Genomic DNA, 18,756 nt, shown 5'->3' with positions numbered 1-18,756 from the left:
GAGTGAGAAACAAGGAGGTGAGGCGGAGAGCAGTGGTGGAAATGCAGATGGGAGATAGGGTTGATGAAAGAGTATTGGGATGGTTTGGACACATTGAAAGACTGAGTGAAGAAAGATTAATAAAAGAAGTGTGGAAGGGAGAGGTGGATGGAGTGAGCATGAGGGAACAACCAAGGTTGGGATAGATGGATGGGGTAAAAAGGGTGTTCAGCAAGAGGGGGATGTCTGTTGAGGAAGGAAGGGGGAAGGCAGAAGATAGGGGTGAGTGGAGAATGGCTGTGTATGGATGATACTGTGGTGGAAGGGAGTAGGTTGGAGATGTGGGGGGTTGTTGTTAGGGAGTGGTTATGTGTGAGTGATATTTTGATGCAGTCCGAATGTATTTCTCCCCATCTTCAGTGTTACTGCATAAGGGGATGGAGGGGGAGGACTCACCGATTAGATGAAGTGGCCTTCTTGTGGATGTGCTGTGTCATGCTACATTGCTTCTGACCCAGGGTGATGGGCGAGATGCAGGGATGACCCATCATCCAAGAGGAGCCAAGACAAGAGGGAGGGAGGGGTGGTGAATGGAGGTGGAATGGGTGGGAGTGGAGTTATGCCTTTTAACTTTGGTTACCTACCTTGTAAAGGGGTAAAAGCCCTTGATATATGTATGTATATGTGTGTGTGCAGAAAGTATATAGGTATTGATATAATTTTTAGTAATATTTCTGTTGTTACTTGGATTATTTTTTAAGTAGTAATTACATTTTGGGGTTGCCAGTTTATGTGGAGTGGCCTTGCTGTGGATGTAGTGTCTTGCTGCATTGGTTCTGACTCAGGGCAGTGGATGGGAGACAGGAATGACCATTCATCCACAAGGAGCTAAGATGAGAGGGAGGCAAGTGTAGAAGATGGGAATGGGTGTGTGCCTTTGGGTTTTGTTCCATCCCTAATAAGGGGGGAAAGTCCTTGGTATATCAGTAGAATTACATTTCTGAATCTTTATTAAATGGTATATACTGTACAATCAATCCATTACTACTGGCATTTCTTACAGAAGACCTACAGCTTCCAGATTGATTGATTGATTGGTATACATACATATTTGTTTTTTACATAGTATAAGACATGAGTACTTCATGTAATTTATTTTTATTCATTGATTGATTTATTTATATTTTTATTTCTTTATTTATTTTTTACCTTTTCTTGGCAGACCTTGGGAAAAATAGGACGTGTTCAGCAAATTTACCATGACAATGACCTGAAGGTGGAAGTTTGTGGGACCTCTTGGACTTACAATCCTGCAGCTGTCACCAAGGTTGCATCAGATGGATCTGTCCCTGGAGCAGCGAGTGGAGGTGACATAGTGTTAGATGGAGATGTACTTTATTGCATGTTACTGTACAAATGTCGAGAAAATAGGCTTGTGTTTCCAAGAGAATATAGCATATGTATCTTGTAGAAAATTGTGAAAATAAAATTTTAAGGAAATATCTAGACATCTTATAGTAGTCTCAACATGGTGCTAGTTTAGTAGCTGCTAGTGCCAGCTGCAAGTTAACTTTAGCAAGTCAGTGTTAACACTAGGATAGTTTGGAGGCAAGTTTATTAACTTTCCATTGACAATGGGCAAGTAGAGGGGTAGTTTACAAGTCATTAGCACCAACAGCTACTAAACTAGCCCCATGCCAACAGGGTGTGGGGAGAGTGTTGAACCTTTGCCTTGATAACTAAAGGTTGTTTGAGATCCAACAGGAACAGTAGGGATAAATGTATATATTAGTCCAATTGTAATATACATGAAAGAGTTATGCTTATGGGGTCCTATCTTTTTCTCATTTCTCATACCCAGTTTAAAACTTTGTGGTTTTAAATAGGTCTTTGTCCTCTTTTAGGCTATTCCATTTGCCTCCATCTTTATTGAAATGTGATATGGCTTGATTATAGTTACATATACCAAAGGCTCTTTCCCCTTACAAGGAAGGTAGCCAAAAAACATACATACATACATATGCCAAAGGCTTTTTCCCCCTTACAAAGGAGGTAGCCAAAAAACAAAGACATAAAAATCACTCCCATCCATTCCATCACCAACATACTCCACTCCCCTTCACCCTCTTCCCTCCGTCTTATCTTGGCACCTCCTGGATGACTGGTCATCCCTGCATCTTGCCCACTGCTCTGGGTCAGAAACACTGTCGCAAGACACAGCACATCCACAGCAAGGCCGCTTCATTAAATCAGCGACCCCCCCTCTCTGTCCCCTTATGTAGAAAAGGAGAAGACAGGGAGAAATCCCTTCAGGCTGTGTCAATTTATTGCTCACACATACTCCCTCACCCCCATCCCCTATCCACTCCCCCTCATGCATCACAACATCATACATACACAACTATTCTCCATTCACCCCTATCTTATGTTCTCTCCTGTCCGTCCTTAACAGACATTCCCCTCTTTCCCAATGGCCCTTTTACTCCATCCATCTCATCCTAGGTCACCCCTCCTGTTCACTCCTTCCACCTCTGTCTTCCACATCTCTTTTACTAATCTTTCTACACTCATTTTTTCCATGTGTCTAAACCATCCCAATATTCTTTCATCAACCCTATCTCCCAACTCCCTTTCCACCCCCATTCTCCTCCTCACCACCTCATTTCTCACTCTATCCAGCTTAGTAACCCCTCTCATACTTTTCAGGCATCTCATCTCAAAATTATTCAAACTCCTCTATTCCTCTCTTATGGTCCATGTTTCTGCCCCATACAGTGCTGTCAGTACAATCACTCCTTCATACAATCTCCTCTTAGCATCCATTTCCAAATGTCTATTTCTCATTACACTTTTTAATCCCCCATGGCATTTACTCTCTTCTCTCAATCTACATTCTACCTCCACCTCCATTCCTCCCTTTCCTGCCACATTCACACCCAAGTGTTTAATACTATCCACTTCCTCCAGTCTTTCTCCCTTAATACTCACTTCCAGTCTGCTGCCACTTTCTCCCCTTGTACATCTTGGTGACTTACTTTTACCCACATTTATCTTTCACACACCGTCCCACTCTGTCACTAACTTCCTCAATCCCTCCTTTGATCCTGCTACAAGGGCAATGTTGTCAGCAAACAACAACTGATTTATTTCCCATTTTTCTCCATTTTCTTTAACCCTCTCCAGTCCCTGACCCACTATCTTTGTGTTTACCTCTCACACCACCCCATCCATGTATAAATTGAACAGCCAGGGTGACATAACACATCCCTGATGAAGTCCCACCTTTACCTCAGACCACTCACTCTCTCCATTTCTAATCCTAACACAAGCTCTACTACTCTTGTAAAAACTCTTGACTGCTCCTAAAAGCTTTCCTCCTATTCCATAAATCTGCAATACCTCCCAGTGCCTTCCTGTGTACCCTGTCATAAGCCTTTTCCATTTCCATAAAAGCCCCAAAAAACATACTTACCTTTTCCTATAGCTTTCTCACATATCTGTCTTACCACAAAAATCTGATCTATGCAACCCCTACCTGTCCTAAACCCACACTGTTCCTCACCAAATAATTCTATGTTCCTCTCCTAATCCTCTCAATCAAGACCCTCCCATAAGCCTTCCCAACTACACTTAACAAGCTGACCCCTCTGAAACTACTACACTCACACTTGTCCCCTTTTCCCTTGTAAAGTGGAACTATACAGGCACTCCTCCAGTCCACCAGTACTCTACCCTCTCTTAAACAAACATTAAATAACCTCACTGGCCAGTCCACCATTACTGTGCCACCTTTTTTTTTGGACGTTCTGCATGATGTCCATCCAACCCAGGTGCCTTACCTGCTCTCATCATCTTAATAAATGCCTTCACTTCATCTTTCCTTATTTCTCCTCCATTTTCCTCACTGATCATGGTCATTTTCTTAGTGTCTCCCACTGTAACTACCTTTCCCTCCCTATCCTCCATCACATTTAGCAACTTCTTAAAATACTCTTCCCATCTTCCTCTTACTGCCTTCTTTTCCATTATCATCTCTCCATCTGCACCTCTCTACTTGATTCGCCTCTTCTTCTCTTAATTTCTTTCCGAAACATTATTTATTACTTTCAAAATTTGGTCATACTCATATCTCATTTCACATCTTCTCTCCTCTTTACCTCCTTTATCTTATGCTTTACTTCTCTTTTCTTTGTACTTCTCATATGATTCCCTCATCCTATTTTGTAACCAATCTGTGAAAGCTCACTTCTGTTGAATGGGTATTCAACACTGTCCCCACTTGGATTAAAGGAGACACGGAGACACTTCCTTTATTTATCCAGTCCACACTCTGACTAACTCTGCGTTCTTCCTAGGCGCAGAGTTGTACCTTCACTCCCTCCCACTTCTTTCTCAGCTTCTTGTATTCCTTCTCCTTTTATTTATCATTTAAGCAGTTCACTTTAAGCACCTCCCTATCTTCTTTCCTTTTCCTCTTCACCAAAAAATGATCTGATATTCCTCCACTCTCTTCCCTTAGAACATGTTATAGTTACATACACATACATATGTATATATACCAAGGCTTTTTCCCCCCTTACAAGGGAGGTAGCCAAAAGGAAAAGGCATAAAATCATTCCCACCCATTCCATCCCTGAATACACTCCACGCCCCTCCACCCTCCCTCTTATCTTAGCACCTCCTGGATGACGGTCATCCCTGCACCTTGTTTAGCATATAATTCTTGACTAACCATAACATAAAAGTTATGTTATAGTTAGTCAAGAATTATATGCTAAATATTTAATCTTTGATTCATATATCATTTGCAGTGGTATTTTACATTCATGAATGATATTGTGATTATGAAATATTTCAGTGTCGGTATGTTTCATATTTTTTTCTTGAGGATATGCATTAATGAATTTTGAGTTATGATTATTTTTTCTTATTCTTGTCAGAACGTCTTAGTGCACTGCTTAAAAAAATATTTGAAGCTCATGTTTCTGGAGATCTAAATGAGGAACTTGTGAAAGCAGCAGCTACTGGTGATGCACAGAAGGTGGAAGAGATATTGAAGAAAGGAGATGTTGATGTGAATGGAGTGTTTGCAGGTCATACAGCTTTGCAAGCTGCAAGTCAAAATGGTCACCTAGAAGTCATCCACATTCTGCTTCGATATCATGCAGATGTCGAAAAGGATGTGAGTTTAAGTTTTTTAGTTACATAGTTTGAGGTACTGGCTGCATGTTACCTCATCTGGGGTATTGGCTGCATGTTATTAAGGGGTTAAAAGCTGCTCAATAGCATGCAGCTGATACTTTAGAGTCTATATGGGTGCCCCTATGGACCAGAACCATATATCATATTGTCTGTAATAAAGGAAATCTCTATTCAAATAGAAATGATTCTTTGTTACACTGCAACTGTCCCTCCATTATGCTGTCCCCCCTCTCTTGTTACTGTTCTGAATATTTGTTTTCTTGTTTTGCTGAACCCTTGGGGGGGGGGGGAAGAATACTGCCACCAAGAGTTCCCACGTGAGTTATAATAGGTGATGAAAAAAACAGGACAGTGATAGGACTAGGCATCCTGTAGCCCCTAGGGGGACATCCTAAAAAAAACAAAGTCAAAGGAGGGGCTAGGAGGAGGTTTCCAACCAGAACCGTTGGATATTTTAATGCATGTGGAGGAAGGAGATAGGCATTATGTTTGTGAGAAGAAAGATAGATGTGTTGGCATGGAGTGAAACTAGGTTGAGTTTGAGTTTGGAAGTGTAGTTGGGAGGGTCTCAGGAGTGAAGAAAGGATGAGGGAAAGAAGGGGTGGCTATACTAGTAAGTGAAGAGATAGGTAAATGTGTGGTGGAATGGAAAGAGGTTTCTTCAAGGTTAATGTGGATGAAGGTGAAACTGGGGAGATGTGGGTTTTTGTAAGGGCATATGGGCCTGGTAGTGAGAGGAGTGTAGAGGAAAGGGAGGCTTTTTTGGATAGATTTAGATGAATGCATAGAGGGTTTAGGGAGAAATGTCAGTGTAGTGGTATTGGGAGACCTTAATGCTAGGGTAGGAAATGAACCAATAGACAGAGTGGTTGATAAGTGTGGAGTTCCAGGAAAAAATCGTAGTGGAGAGTTGATGGTGGAGATGTATCTAGAAAGAGAACTAATTTACCTAGTTGTATTATACAGGAAGGGGAGCTATGCTTGTGGTGACCCGTTTTTGTGTCTCACAAGATCAAGTTTGTCTGGGACATGTGATTTGTTAATGTCAAGCTTTAGTATTTGATTCCTTATTTCATTCTGAGTAATGTTTAATTTCTTCAATGGAGGAAATCTTACTTCAATTCTTTGATCACTGTTTTGTAGATTTTTTCCCCCTTGGTGAATACAGATTTGAAATGTTTGTTCATAATATCTGCCATTTCTATATCTTCTGTGTATTCTCTATTACCTTGATGTAATTTGTGTATTTCCTGTTTATTTTTTAGCTTGCTGTTTACATATCTATAAAATAGTTTGGGTTGATCTTTACATTTATCTATGATGTCCTTTTCATAATTTCTCTTTTCTTCTCTACATAATTTTACATATTCATTTTCTTAGTTTGGTGTATATTTTCCATTTTTTTTTTTTTTTTTTTTTCCCACCTTTTCCAGGCTTTCTTCTGTATTTTGACTTTGCTGCATTTTTTATTATACCAGAATTTTATATATACCTTTTCATGTTTTTGTCTAGATACTTATCCACACCTTCATTATAAATTTCCTTCCAAACAGTCCATTTCTCTTCCACCTTTGTTTCTTCATTATTATTTTTTTTCCAATTTGTTTCTTGGAAGAATTTTCTAAGTTTCTCAAGATCTGTTTTGTTGTATATTAATCTTCCTTTTCTGTGTTTTTTGTTAAATTCTGTTTGCTTCTTCATTTAATTCTAGTTCCATTAGTATGTGATAACTTTTTCCAATTGGTGTCTTGTATTTGATTTTATCCACAATTTCAGGTTCTGATATGAATATCAAATCCAATCTTGAGGGTTCATTATTATTTCTATATCTGGTGTTTTCCTTGACCCATTGCGTCAATGTGTAATCAATGGTCATTTCCAGTAATATGGTTCCCCAGTGATCTTCTCCTTTCATAGTCATCTCTTCCCAACATATTTCTTTTGAGTTCAAATGACCCATAATTACCTGATAACAATAACAATACAGTGTTTAGGAAAAAAGTCAAGCATAAATAAACATGTAAGAGGGTGGTGGATGGAAGGGTGGTAGATAGGGCTTTAATAGACCATACTGTATACTGGTAGCCAGGAGAACAGTAGGAAGTTCTAAAGGGAGAGTGGGGGAATATCAGATCATTTTCTGGTGGTAGGTAAGTTGAGAGTGGAGGATACATGGAGAAAGAGGAAAAGGACAGAAGGTAAGGAGATGTTTAAAGTAAACTGCCTAAATGAGAAAGAAAAGGAGAAGTAGTACAGGAAGAAGCTGAGAGAGGAGTGGGAGGGAGGGAAGGTTAGGGTAAAACTAGGAGTAGAGGAGGAATGGGGATGGTTCAAGGAGGGAGTCACAAGGTGTGCAAAGATGGTATGTGGAACAAGGAAGACAGGAGGAAATAGAACGAAGGGTAGGTAGTGAGTGGTGGGATGAGGAAATGAAAGACGTTGTAAAGGAGAAGCAAGCTTTTTTTTCTACTTTGTAAAGGGGAAAAACCTTCAGTATATGTATACATGGGAAAGGGTAGTAGATGAGCAAGTGATTGAGAGGGCATTAATGCGCTGCAATGGTAGCCAAAGGGAGGATTGAAGGAGCTTTTAAAATTGATGTCTTCAGGGGATAGAGGGGTTGTCAGATCATGAAGTGGTAGAAAGGAAATTTCTTGAATGGAGGAAGAGTGGAGAAGGAAGAAAAAAAAATGTAGCAAGAAAAGTGTGGAGGGAAACCAAATTAAATAAGAAAAGGAGAAAACAAAGAGAAGCTGAAAAAAGTATGGGAGATAGTGAAGGATAAGAGAAACTGGAGGAGAGGAAGAATGGGTATGTTTGAAGAAAAAAAAAACAAGGGCACAAAGATGGTATGTTGGATGAGGAAAAAGGGAAGAAACAAGGAGAGGTGGGATGAAAAAGTAAAGGCAATGGTGGAAGAAAAGAAGCAAGCTTCTAAGGATTGGTTACAAGATAGTTGAAGCATATGAGAAGTACAGGAGGAAGAGAGGAAAACCAAACTGTTAGGTGAGGGAGGCAAAGAAGAGAGCAAATGAGAAGTCCGATTGAAAAATTTTCATCCTCTGCCAATTCACCTCATTATTGGTCTTCCTTTCAAGCTCACTCCATCCATTTCTGCCTTCCTGTTCCTTCTGCTAATGTTCTTTCCTCTCCTTGTTCCCATATGTCCAAGTCATCTGAACCCTCTTCAATCTACCCCATTTGACAACTTGTTAAACTACTGCTTTCTGCCTTACTTCAGAATTTCTCACTCTGTTTTTCCAAAGAGGCAAGGCAATAAATCTTAACACTATAAATTCTGTTTACATATATTATTCCTATTCTTAACATAGGACAAGGATGGAGACAGAGCAATCCACCATGCAGCCTATGGGGATGAACCAGCTGTGGTACAATTACTGGCCAGTGCTTGTGCAGACCTGAATGCTCGAAGCAAGCGACGACAAACACCATTGCATGTGGCTGTAAATAAAGGACATGTTGGTGTTGTCAAAACTCTTCTTGAACTGGGATCACATGCAAGTTTGCAGGTATGTATCTGAATATTTACTTTTATCATATTTAGGTTGTGTCCCAACTTTTCATGGAAGGAAAATACCAAGTGGAGGATCTTTGGTCCCTTCATGCTTCATAAATCTCTGGTGGAAGAATTTTTGGATTGATGTCTGTTGTGCTAGTGTGGGAATATTTGTCACCAGTTTGTTGTAGGGGAGAAATAGCCAGCTGTCAGTTCTTGTGTGAGTACATACATATACCAAGGCTTTTTCCCCCTTACCAGGGAGGTAGCCAAAAAGGAAAAGGCATAAAATCATTCCCACCCATTCCATCCCTGAAAACACTCCACACCCCTCCACCCTCCCTCCCATCTTAAAAAGCTTGTGTGAGTAGGTGCAGAAAATGTAGTCACAGTTGATAGAGACAGTGTCAGTTCTTTTGAGATGAACCTACTGATGTAGGTGAGGATGTTGGTGGGTTCTGAAGACAGGCACCAGAAACTGAGTCCAACGTCCTTCTTGAAGGACCACCTCATGCAGGCACATGTCATTCCACCCTTATTAATTCCTATCTGAGGTATTTGCTGCATGTTATTGTTGGGTTTAAAAGCTGCTCAGTAGCATGTAGCTGATACTTTAGAGTCTATATGGGGTGCCCCTGTGGACCAGAGCCATGCATCATTTTTGTCTGTGGTAGAGGAAATCTCTATTCATAGAGAAATGATACTTTATTATACTGCAACTGTCCTCCAACTCTTAATACTGCCCTGCACCACTTCTCTGAATGTTCATTTCCTCTCTTTGCTGAACCCTGTGGTTGGGGAGAAGAATATTGCCACCAAGTGCTTGCACTTGTCTTAAAAAGTGACAGAAATGGGATGGTGATAGGACCAGGCATCCTTCTCTCTGTAGTCCCAAAGGGAAGAGATAGGCAATATGCTTGTGAAAAGAAATATGGATGTGTTGGCACTGGGTGAAACTAAGTTGAAAGGGAGGGGTGAATTTGAGTTTGGAAGTGTAGTTGAGAGGGTCTCAGGAGTAAAGTGAGGATGGGGGAGAGAAGGGGTGGCCATACTAGTAAGTGAAGAGATAGGTAAATGTGTGGTGGAATGGAAGGAGGTTTCTTCAAGGTTAATGTGGATGAAAGTGATACTGGGAAAGGGAGATGTGAGTTTTTGTAAGTGCATAATGGTCTGGTAGCAAGAAGAGTGTAGAGGAAAGGGAGGCTTTTTGGATAGATTTAAACAAGTACATAGAAGGATTAGGGAGGAATGTCAATGTAGTAGTATTGGGAGATCTTAATGGTAAGGTAGGAAATGAACCAATAGATGGAGTGGTTGGTAAGTGTGGAGTTCTAGGAAAAATTTGTAGTGGAATGTTGATGGTGGAGATGTGTCTAGAGCAGTGTCTCTCAACCTTTTTACCCTTGCATAACCTTTAAGATAAATTGCACGTCTCGAGGAACCCCTGTGCAAAAAAAAAAAAAAAAAAAAAAAAAAAAAAAACGTACAGATTGACCTCTCATTAACAGACACCGCATTACCAGATATCAGATGCAACGGACAAAATCCATTGGTCCAGTCAGAAATCCGCTGGTCCGGTCCGACAGTCTAAATTTCGCGGGTAGAGTGAATGCGTCCCTTAGTTCGGCTGATGGTGTGATGGCGCGCACTTTGTTTTGTTTACTAGTTAACAAAATCGTGATCGGTGTGGATATTTGCATGTTTATTAGCTGTGTTTGTGGTGTTTTTGGTGCTGTTGTTTAGTGCTGTGCAATCACTATGCCACCTAGAGCTAAAGCAAAGTGTGTTAATCAAAATATTAAGAAGAAATTAGAGCTAATCAATTATTAGTATTAGTACATACATACATACATATACCAAGGCTTTTTCCCCCTTACAAGGGGGGTAGCCAAAAAGAAAAAGGCATAAAATCATTCCCACCCATTCCATCCCTGAATACACTCCACACCCCTCCACCCTTCCTCTTATCTTAGCACCTCCTGAATGACAGGTCATCCCTGCACCTTGTCCACTGCCCTGGGTCAGAAGCAGTGTCGCAAAACACAGCACATCCACAGCAAGGCCGCTTCATTAAATCGGCGACCCCCCCTCTCCGTCCCCCCATTAGTATTAGTACATACTAATTACATTATTACAGGTATTTTGGTATTAATATGAACTTAGGAGGTGATCTCCCCCCCCCCCAATACACACACACACAAAAACCACTCCAAATCAACGGATTATTCACATCAATGGACACCGTTACCCCCCTGTTTTAGTCCGTTAATGAGAGGTCAATCTGTATACCATATCTTTCTCATTTTATTTTCATTGTGATAATAGGTTAGGTAGGATGATGTCTATATACATTATTACAATAACCAAGAATATGTTATGTGTGTTTAATTATATTACATACATACATACATATACCAAGGCTTTTTCCCCCTTCCAAGGGAGGTAGCCAAAAAGGGAAAGGCATAAAAACACTCCCACCCATTTCATCCCTAAATACACTCCACACCCCTCCCACCCTTCCTCTCATCTGAGCACCTCCTGGATGACGGGTCATCCCTGCACCCTGCCCACCGCCCTGGGTCAGAAGCAGTGTCGCAAGACACAGTACATCCACAGCAAGGCCGCTTCATTTAATTATATTACATATATGAAATAAAAAATCAAAAGTGCATTAGCTTATCTCACTTGTCCTTGCGGAACCCTTAGGGACCTTTTGCAGAACCTTAGGGATCTGGGGAACCCTGGTTGAGAATTGCTGGTCTAGAGAGATAATGATAAATACAATGTTTAGGAAGGTCAAGCATAAGCACACATGGGGGAGGGTGGTGGATGGGTGGTAGATAAGGCTTTAACAGACTATATAGTGGTAACCAGGAGAAGAGTAGGAAGAGTTTTAGATGTACATGTTCTAAGGGGAGAGAATGAGGGAATATCCAATCATTTTTTGGTGGAAGGTAAGTTGAGAGTGGAGGATAGATGGAGAAAGAGGAAAAGGACAGAAGGTAAGGAGATGCTTTAGATAAACTGCTTAAATGAGAAAGAAAAGGAATACAGGAAGAAACAGAGAGGAGTGTGAGGGAGTGAAGGATAGAGTAGAACTAGGAGTGGAGGAGGAATGGGGATAGTTCAAGGAAGGAGCCACAAGTTGTGCAAAGATAGTGTGTGGAACAAGGAGAATGGGAGGAAATAAAATGACGGGTAGTGAGTGGTGGGATGAGGAAGCAAAATAGGTTGTAGAAGAGAAGCAAGCACTCACAGATTGGTTACAAATATAGGATGAATCATATGAGGGGTAAAAAGAAAAGAGAATTCGCTTGATGTTATACCTGGTGTGATTCTAATGGCACTGGCTTTCTGGAGTGTGTCTGGGTGTAATTGTGAGAGAAGGTGAAAGTATGCATTGAGGGAAACTATATTATCCAATGAAATTGTGTTGTTTGAGACCCAGTCTGAGTTTTTGAGACTTTCTCTGAGTTCGCTCTTAAATGCTGAAGCTATTTTGACCGCCTTTTCTTTAGTGGTGTGTGGGCCATGATTGTACATTTTTGCAAGAGAATATAAGGGGGAAAGTGCTCCAAGTGACTCAAAAGCCACAAATGACTTTTTAAATTGTTCTACAAATGTATTAAATGAATGTGTTTCCTCAAGCAAGTCAGACTAAATGATGTCACCAGGTAAAGTGTTGTGCTTGTGTATTTTGGATGTTCAGATGTATGTCTTTGTTTTGTTGTCTTTGACATTCCTACATAGTATCTCTGAGTGAACTTCAGTGAGGAAGGTGTGTACAGGAATGTTCCTACTGTTAATGAGTGGTAAACTTGTCTTACCCTTAACCCCTTCCATACGGTGCCGCACACGTAGGCGTCATGGGGAGCGAGTGTATTCGCGAGGCTGCCATATCGGCGTCTTGATTATATTTATTGTAGTCGCCCCTCCATAATGACATTCTTTCTAATTCTTTTGTAATCGCATTTTCTATGGTTATCAAAATTCACGGGTGAAGAGAGAACGATCGATATAAGCGGTGACTATATTTTATGATGCGAGTATTATTACGACACGTCGTACGGCTGGCATTGGCTGCTGCCACCGAGATCTAAGTCCATGACGCCTACGTGTGCGGCACCGTATGGAAGGGGTTAATAACTGTGATGAGGTTCAGTGTTGTCCTGGTGTTGTGAGGAGTTGAATTGTCCGAAGGGTTGGAAGTAGAAGGGGGGGGGGGACATGGTGGAAACATAGCTTGGCTCCATGTATAGTCGGTATGTTGAGTCAGAGAGGGTTTTGGACACATTCATATATTAAGAAAAATATGTGTGGAGACTGTGTTGCTCCTAGGTGGCACTGAGAATGGAAAAATATCTACTTACCCAATGTGATGTTGGAGTATGGCGGTGAGTGATGGGGCTGCAGTGGGGCGAGAAGATGGAAAGATGCACTGCTGGAAACAGGAAACAATTAGTATTTGGTTATAGTGAGAAGAGTTAGAAAATATGTAACCAAGATTTATATCAATAGAAGAGAAAATAAGGGTGAAAGTGGAGATTCTTGTGCAGTTTATATGCGGGGAGTGGAGGAGCGTTGCTTGTAGATCCTGTGGCAATCTCTGGCATGGAGAGATGATCGGGCAGAGCGTGATGTGATGTTGGAGGGGGAGATGGTCTGACTTGTGCAGTGGTGGAGAAGGATAGTCCAACATCTCTGTGTTGTTGTGGTGGAGGTGGTAGGTGTCGTGGTGGTGGAGAAATGCCTCCGATGGGAATTTTCTTGTTGGAGAATGTGTCCATGTTGACATGGTGGAGTAGGCATCGTGCTCTGGTGGAGATTTCCTTGTTATGTTGGAGAATGCGTCTATGTTGACACGGAGCAGGTGTCGAGCTCTGGTGGAGATTTCCATGTAATGTTGGAGAATGGATCTATGTTGACATAGTGGAGAATACAGCTAAGAGGGATCAGCGTAGAGCTAGGGCTTCATATCGTAGTCGCTGGAGGTGGGCGAAACCGTGAAGAACATCGGTGCTTCTGGTTTGTAAGTGGAATGCTGGAAAATGCTTCGAAGGAATTAGTGTTGCACTGCTGTTTCAATGTCCATGGCTGTAGAATGTAGTGTTGATTCGAATCTCTCCAGAATGTAGGTGTCTCATAGCTTTAGTTCTTCAGCTGCCCATCAGAATGTAGTAGTGTTGTTGTCGTAATCCCTCCGCTGTCCACCAGAATGTAGGTGTAGTGTTGTTGTCCCACTGCTGCCCACCAGAATGTAGGTTGTGGTACTCTACATTTGGAATTGGTGGTGAAAAAAAACTCGGGCGGAGTTCTTGGCTTTACTTCTCCCAGTTCGGATCTAACTACTACATACAGTACACATCAAGCCCTCAGGAAGGCTCAGTGTTGGTGTTTTCTTTCACCTTCCTATCACTCTTGTCCTTAACACAATAATTATTTGTTGCCCTAGGGTTAGCTCTGTAGTGTTCTTTTATTTTATGTCTGGAAGTTTTCCTCTTGTTTCTAGGTGAATCTGAAAATTTGGCATTACTCTACATTCCTGTGTTCTATGTCCTACTCTTTTGTGATACAAACAAAAAGTTGGATTGTACAATGATACTCATCATGACCCTCATATTTGTAGTTCCTACAAATAGTCTCATAATAACACATTTGTGATTTATGCCCATTGATTACAATTATAACATTCAAATCTAACATTCCTTGAATTGGTTCTAACTCTGTTCAGATCCTCTGTTTCTGTAATCACTTAAAGAGTTCCTTTCTCCATTCTCCCAATTTTCATCACAGTTTGTGTTTCCCACTGTTATATGTGATTAGTCACTCACAGTTTTAGTCGGTAGGCCCTGTGCCTCCAATCATCCACTGTTAATTTTTTTCCCCTTTAGTTATAGTCTTCAGTTGAGGGTAAAGTAAACTTGTGATGATTTTTCTTGATTTTCTTCAAAATTATTGCAACTTGCTTTTCTGAGTTACACTTAAGGAATCCCCAAAGAAAACACAAGCAAGGTCCTAGGTGAGCTTTACTGTGACATAGTGATTTCTTTAGTCCAGTGATCTTTATATTTAAGATCCTCCCCAAAGGGCATGATCTTACAATCGTGAACCAATTGAATTTTCTCCACCCTCTCCCCAATCATTGTTATAAATCAATAAGCAATATTGTTTACTTAAGCAATTTCGAATCTCTGCATATCTCAGTTTACAAGTCAGCAAAACGTGGTACACATCAATGGATACAGGTCCCCCAGCCATTGTTTATAAATATAATGCTGAGAGCGAACTTATGCAACTCTCACCTTCAGCTGTGTTATTTACCAACCACCCAACCCATAAAAATGCAACACTCACCGTCTACCCCTGCTTCTACCAACTTATCTACTAGCCTCTTACAGAAAAGGAGATGGGAGATAGGGTTGATGAAAGAGTATTGGAATGGTTTGGACATGTGGAAAGATTGAGTGAAGAAAGATTAATAAAACAAGTGTGGAAGGCAGAGGTGGATGGAGTGAACATGAGGGGATGACCAAGAATGAGATGAATGGATAGGGTAAAAAGGGGCATTGAACAAGAGAGGGATGTCTATTAAGGAAGAAAGGGAGAAGGCAGAAGATACGGGTGAGTGGAGAATGGCTGTGTATAGATGATACGGTGATGAATGTAAGGGAATGGATGGGGGGTTTGGGAGTGCTTATGTGTGAATGATATTTTGATGCAGCCTGGAGGGATTTCTTCCAGTCTTTAATTACAGGACAGAATGGGGATCACTGATTTAATGAAGTGGCCTTGCTGTGAATGTGCTGTGTCTTGCTGCATTGCTTCTGACCCAGGGCGATGGGCAAGATGCAGGGATGCTCCGTCATTCATGAGGAGGCAAGATGAGAAGGATGGAGGGAGGGGTTGTTAATGGGGGAAGAATAGGTGGGAGTGGAATTATGCCTTTTGACTGTGGCTACCTACCTGTAAGGGGAAAGGGCCCTTGGTATATGTATGTATTATTTATTATTTGGTATATGTATGTTATATATATATCCAGGAATGCTTTTTGTCATGACCTTGTATTTGTATCACCCATCAGGATCATGAAGGAGACACACCACTCCATGATGCAATTTCCAAGAAACGTGATGACATCTTAACACTACTTCTTGATCATTCTGCGGACATCACACGGACCAACAACAATGGATTCAACGCTCTACACCATGCAGCTCTTCGCGGCAATCCAAGGTATGTGTTGAATTGAACAGTTATGGGGCAGAAAGGAAAATTGGAGGAGTGATTGATCATAACACTTACCATACTTCTCAACTGAAACATATTTAGGTGGTTCTTTTCTACTTCCCTCAAATTCCAAGCTCTGTTGTTGTTGTCATTCTCTAGACTGGCTGAGCAGTCCCATTGCCCTAAGGAATGCCCCGGCTGAAATGGGTTTTTTCCACAAATCCTTTCTAGAATGTATGTTGTGTTGTTGGCATATGAGATTATGTACATTGCAGTCTTCCATAATGTGTTATATAGTGTGAGGTGAAGTGTTGCATCTTAGACAGTTATCTGCAATGCAGTCATACAGCTTCTTCTGGGAGCTTAGAGTTGCTGGATGGTGGTGGTGCCACCTACGTAGTGCTGGTGGCAAGGATTTTTTGTGGCTAGTTGGCCCCCAGCTCTTGGGGTTGGGAGTTGGTCCCATGAGGATGATGCTACCACACCAGGACTTCCAAGTCTCTGTTTCATACAGTGGTGTGGGCACACTCTTGAGCAATCTTCACTTTCCATTCATCCCCAGCTAACTATTTCTCATTACACTTCATTCCCTCCAAAATGTACTTGCTTCCTTTACTCTAAAATTCACCACCTCCATTCCCACAATCCCCCCCAAATATATACTTGGTTCTTTATGATTCACTCCTACTCCCCCACCCAGTACTACGTGTGACCCCTAATACTTAAAACTCCTCACTTCTTGTCCAGTCCACCAACACCACCACTTTGTACATCTTGTCACCTTCATTTATTCATTTATTTTTGGCTTTCTCCATTCAAACATCATCCCAAACTCTGCCAGCAACTACTTTGTGTGTATGTTTTTTTTTTTTTTTTTTTTTTCTACATAATTGTAGTATACAGGAAAGGAGCAAAGGTTTAGGCCGGGTGTGTGTCAGACAGGTTGTAGTATGATAAAAGTTTTATAAAAAATTTTTTTTCATTTTGCCCTTAATATTTTGTTGGGCATCCTTTGTGTTTCTTGACATCCCTCAGGCATCGTGGCATGGACATAGCAAGATTCATGTAGCTTCTTGGTAGGTATAGCATTCCAACAAGCCCTAATTTCCTTCTCCAGCTTGGGGAGACTGCTGACGTCCTTTCCTTGTAACCTGTGTATAACCACCTGTCAGAGATTCTCAATCGGGTTTAAATCTGGACTGTTTCCGGGTCAATCCTCAATGAACATAATCTCACAGTCTTTAAGCCAGGTTATAACAGATTTGGTAGTGTGGCAGGGGGCACTATTATGTTAGAACACGCTTGTGCCTGTTAACCACTTCAATACGGGACTTAAATCTCGCGGGCAGCAGCCAATGCCAGCCGTACGACGTAACGAAATAATATTCGCATCATAAAATATAGTCGCCGCTTATATCGATCGTTCTCTCTTTCACCCGCGAATTTTGAAAACCACAGAGAATGGGATTAAGGGCGCATTTGGGAGAATGTAAAAACACAGGGGCGACTACAATAAATATAATCAAGACGCCGATATGGCAGCGTCGCGAATCCACTTGCTCCTCATGACGCCTACGTGTGCGGCACCGTATGGAAGGGGTTAACTCAGAGCACTCCTCCAGATGTTCATTTAGCAGCTCTTAATAAATGTACTGGTTGATTTTAATGTTGGCAGGCAACACAACAAGCCTCCCCAAGCCCCTGCCTGAGAAACCCCATACCATTAATGAACTGGGGTGTTTCACGGTTCCACAAAGGTAGCATGAGTCAAAGAGGTCACTGCCACGCTTCCAATACACGTTACCACCCCTCCCCTCAGTCACTGTGAACATTGCTTCATCAGACCAAAGCATGTCCAGAAAGTCAGCATCATCCGACTGAAAATATTATAGGGCATAAGCGACCCTATGAACCTTCTGCACTCGGATGAGAATTGGTTTCTTGACGGGACGGTGTCTTGTGTAACCAAACTCATGAACATGTTGACTAACAGTACACACAGACACTTCACAGAACAGACCACTATTATTTTCTTTAATTTTATGGGCTGAAACATGAGAACTCTTCTCTAGGTCTCTTATCAATGTTATCAAAACACCTAGAGGTCTTATGAGGCCTACCAGACTGCTTTTTCTGGGTTGGTATGGAATCACACTCTCCCTCTCTCCACCTAGCAATGTAACACCTCACAACATGATCACTTATTATAAGTTGGTTGTTTATTTCCTTAGTTTGCTTACCGGCCTTCTCGAGAGTGATAATCTGGACAATAGTTTCAAACAATAACTGCCTTGCTTTCCCCATAAGGCCACAAACACTCCCAAACTAAATAAAAAAGTCACGAAATGGTGTAAGTCAGGAGAACACAACAAAATTCTCTTGCTACAGTGGCCAAGCCAACACTGAGCGTGTCCTTGCAGGGTGAGCGGGAAATTGGAGGGATGCAGTGATGTCATGCAGCCAGCCCAAACTTGACTAAATTAAATTGCCCTCATCTATGCCATTCTTTTTTAGACATAAATTTAATCCGCCCCCGCTCACCCAGCATAAACTTTTGTCGAGCACTGTATTGTTTATGTAATTTTTAATATACTTGGCTATCTCCCTTATGATGGGGAAGAAGCCCTTGGTGTAAAGAATATACAGGAAAGAAACAATGCTCATGGGGTCCTGTCTCTTACTCTTCAATTTATTGTGGTGTATTAAGTTTTACCTCATTGTAGTATACAGGAAAGGAGCAACACTCATGAGGTAGTATTTTTTTACTCTCCAATACGTGTGTGTGTATTTACCTAGTTGTATCTTACGGGAAGGGGAGCTATGCTCATTGT

The 18,756-nt window shown here is 41.4% G+C and overlaps 1 protein-coding gene across 1 annotated transcript in view; it reads left to right on the top strand.

Moving 5' to 3' along the window:
- The window catches only part of mib1 (E3 ubiquitin-protein ligase mind bomb 1), a 51,540-nt gene extending 35,330 nt beyond the window's left edge, over positions 1-16,210 (top strand). The window contains exons 8-12 of the mRNA XM_076191237.1: positions 1,202-1,346; positions 4,920-5,161; positions 8,514-8,711; positions 15,780-15,931; positions 16,201-16,210. Coding sequence (XP_076047352.1) covers positions 1,202-1,346; positions 4,920-5,161; positions 8,514-8,711; positions 15,780-15,931; positions 16,201-16,210 — 747 coding nt within the window. The remainder of the gene's footprint in view (positions 1-1,201; positions 1,347-4,919; positions 5,162-8,513; positions 8,712-15,779; positions 15,932-16,200) is intronic.
- Positions 16,211-18,756: the final 2,546 nt, after the last annotated feature.

This window comes from Oratosquilla oratoria, chromosome 10 (genome assembly GCF_046742065.1).
Source record: "Oratosquilla oratoria isolate Oo_2021 chromosome 10, ASM4674206v1, whole genome shotgun sequence".
Classification (NCBI taxonomy): domain Eukaryota; kingdom Metazoa; phylum Arthropoda; class Malacostraca; order Stomatopoda; family Squillidae; genus Oratosquilla; species Oratosquilla oratoria.
This window is presented reverse-complemented; position numbering and strand designations above follow the sequence as displayed.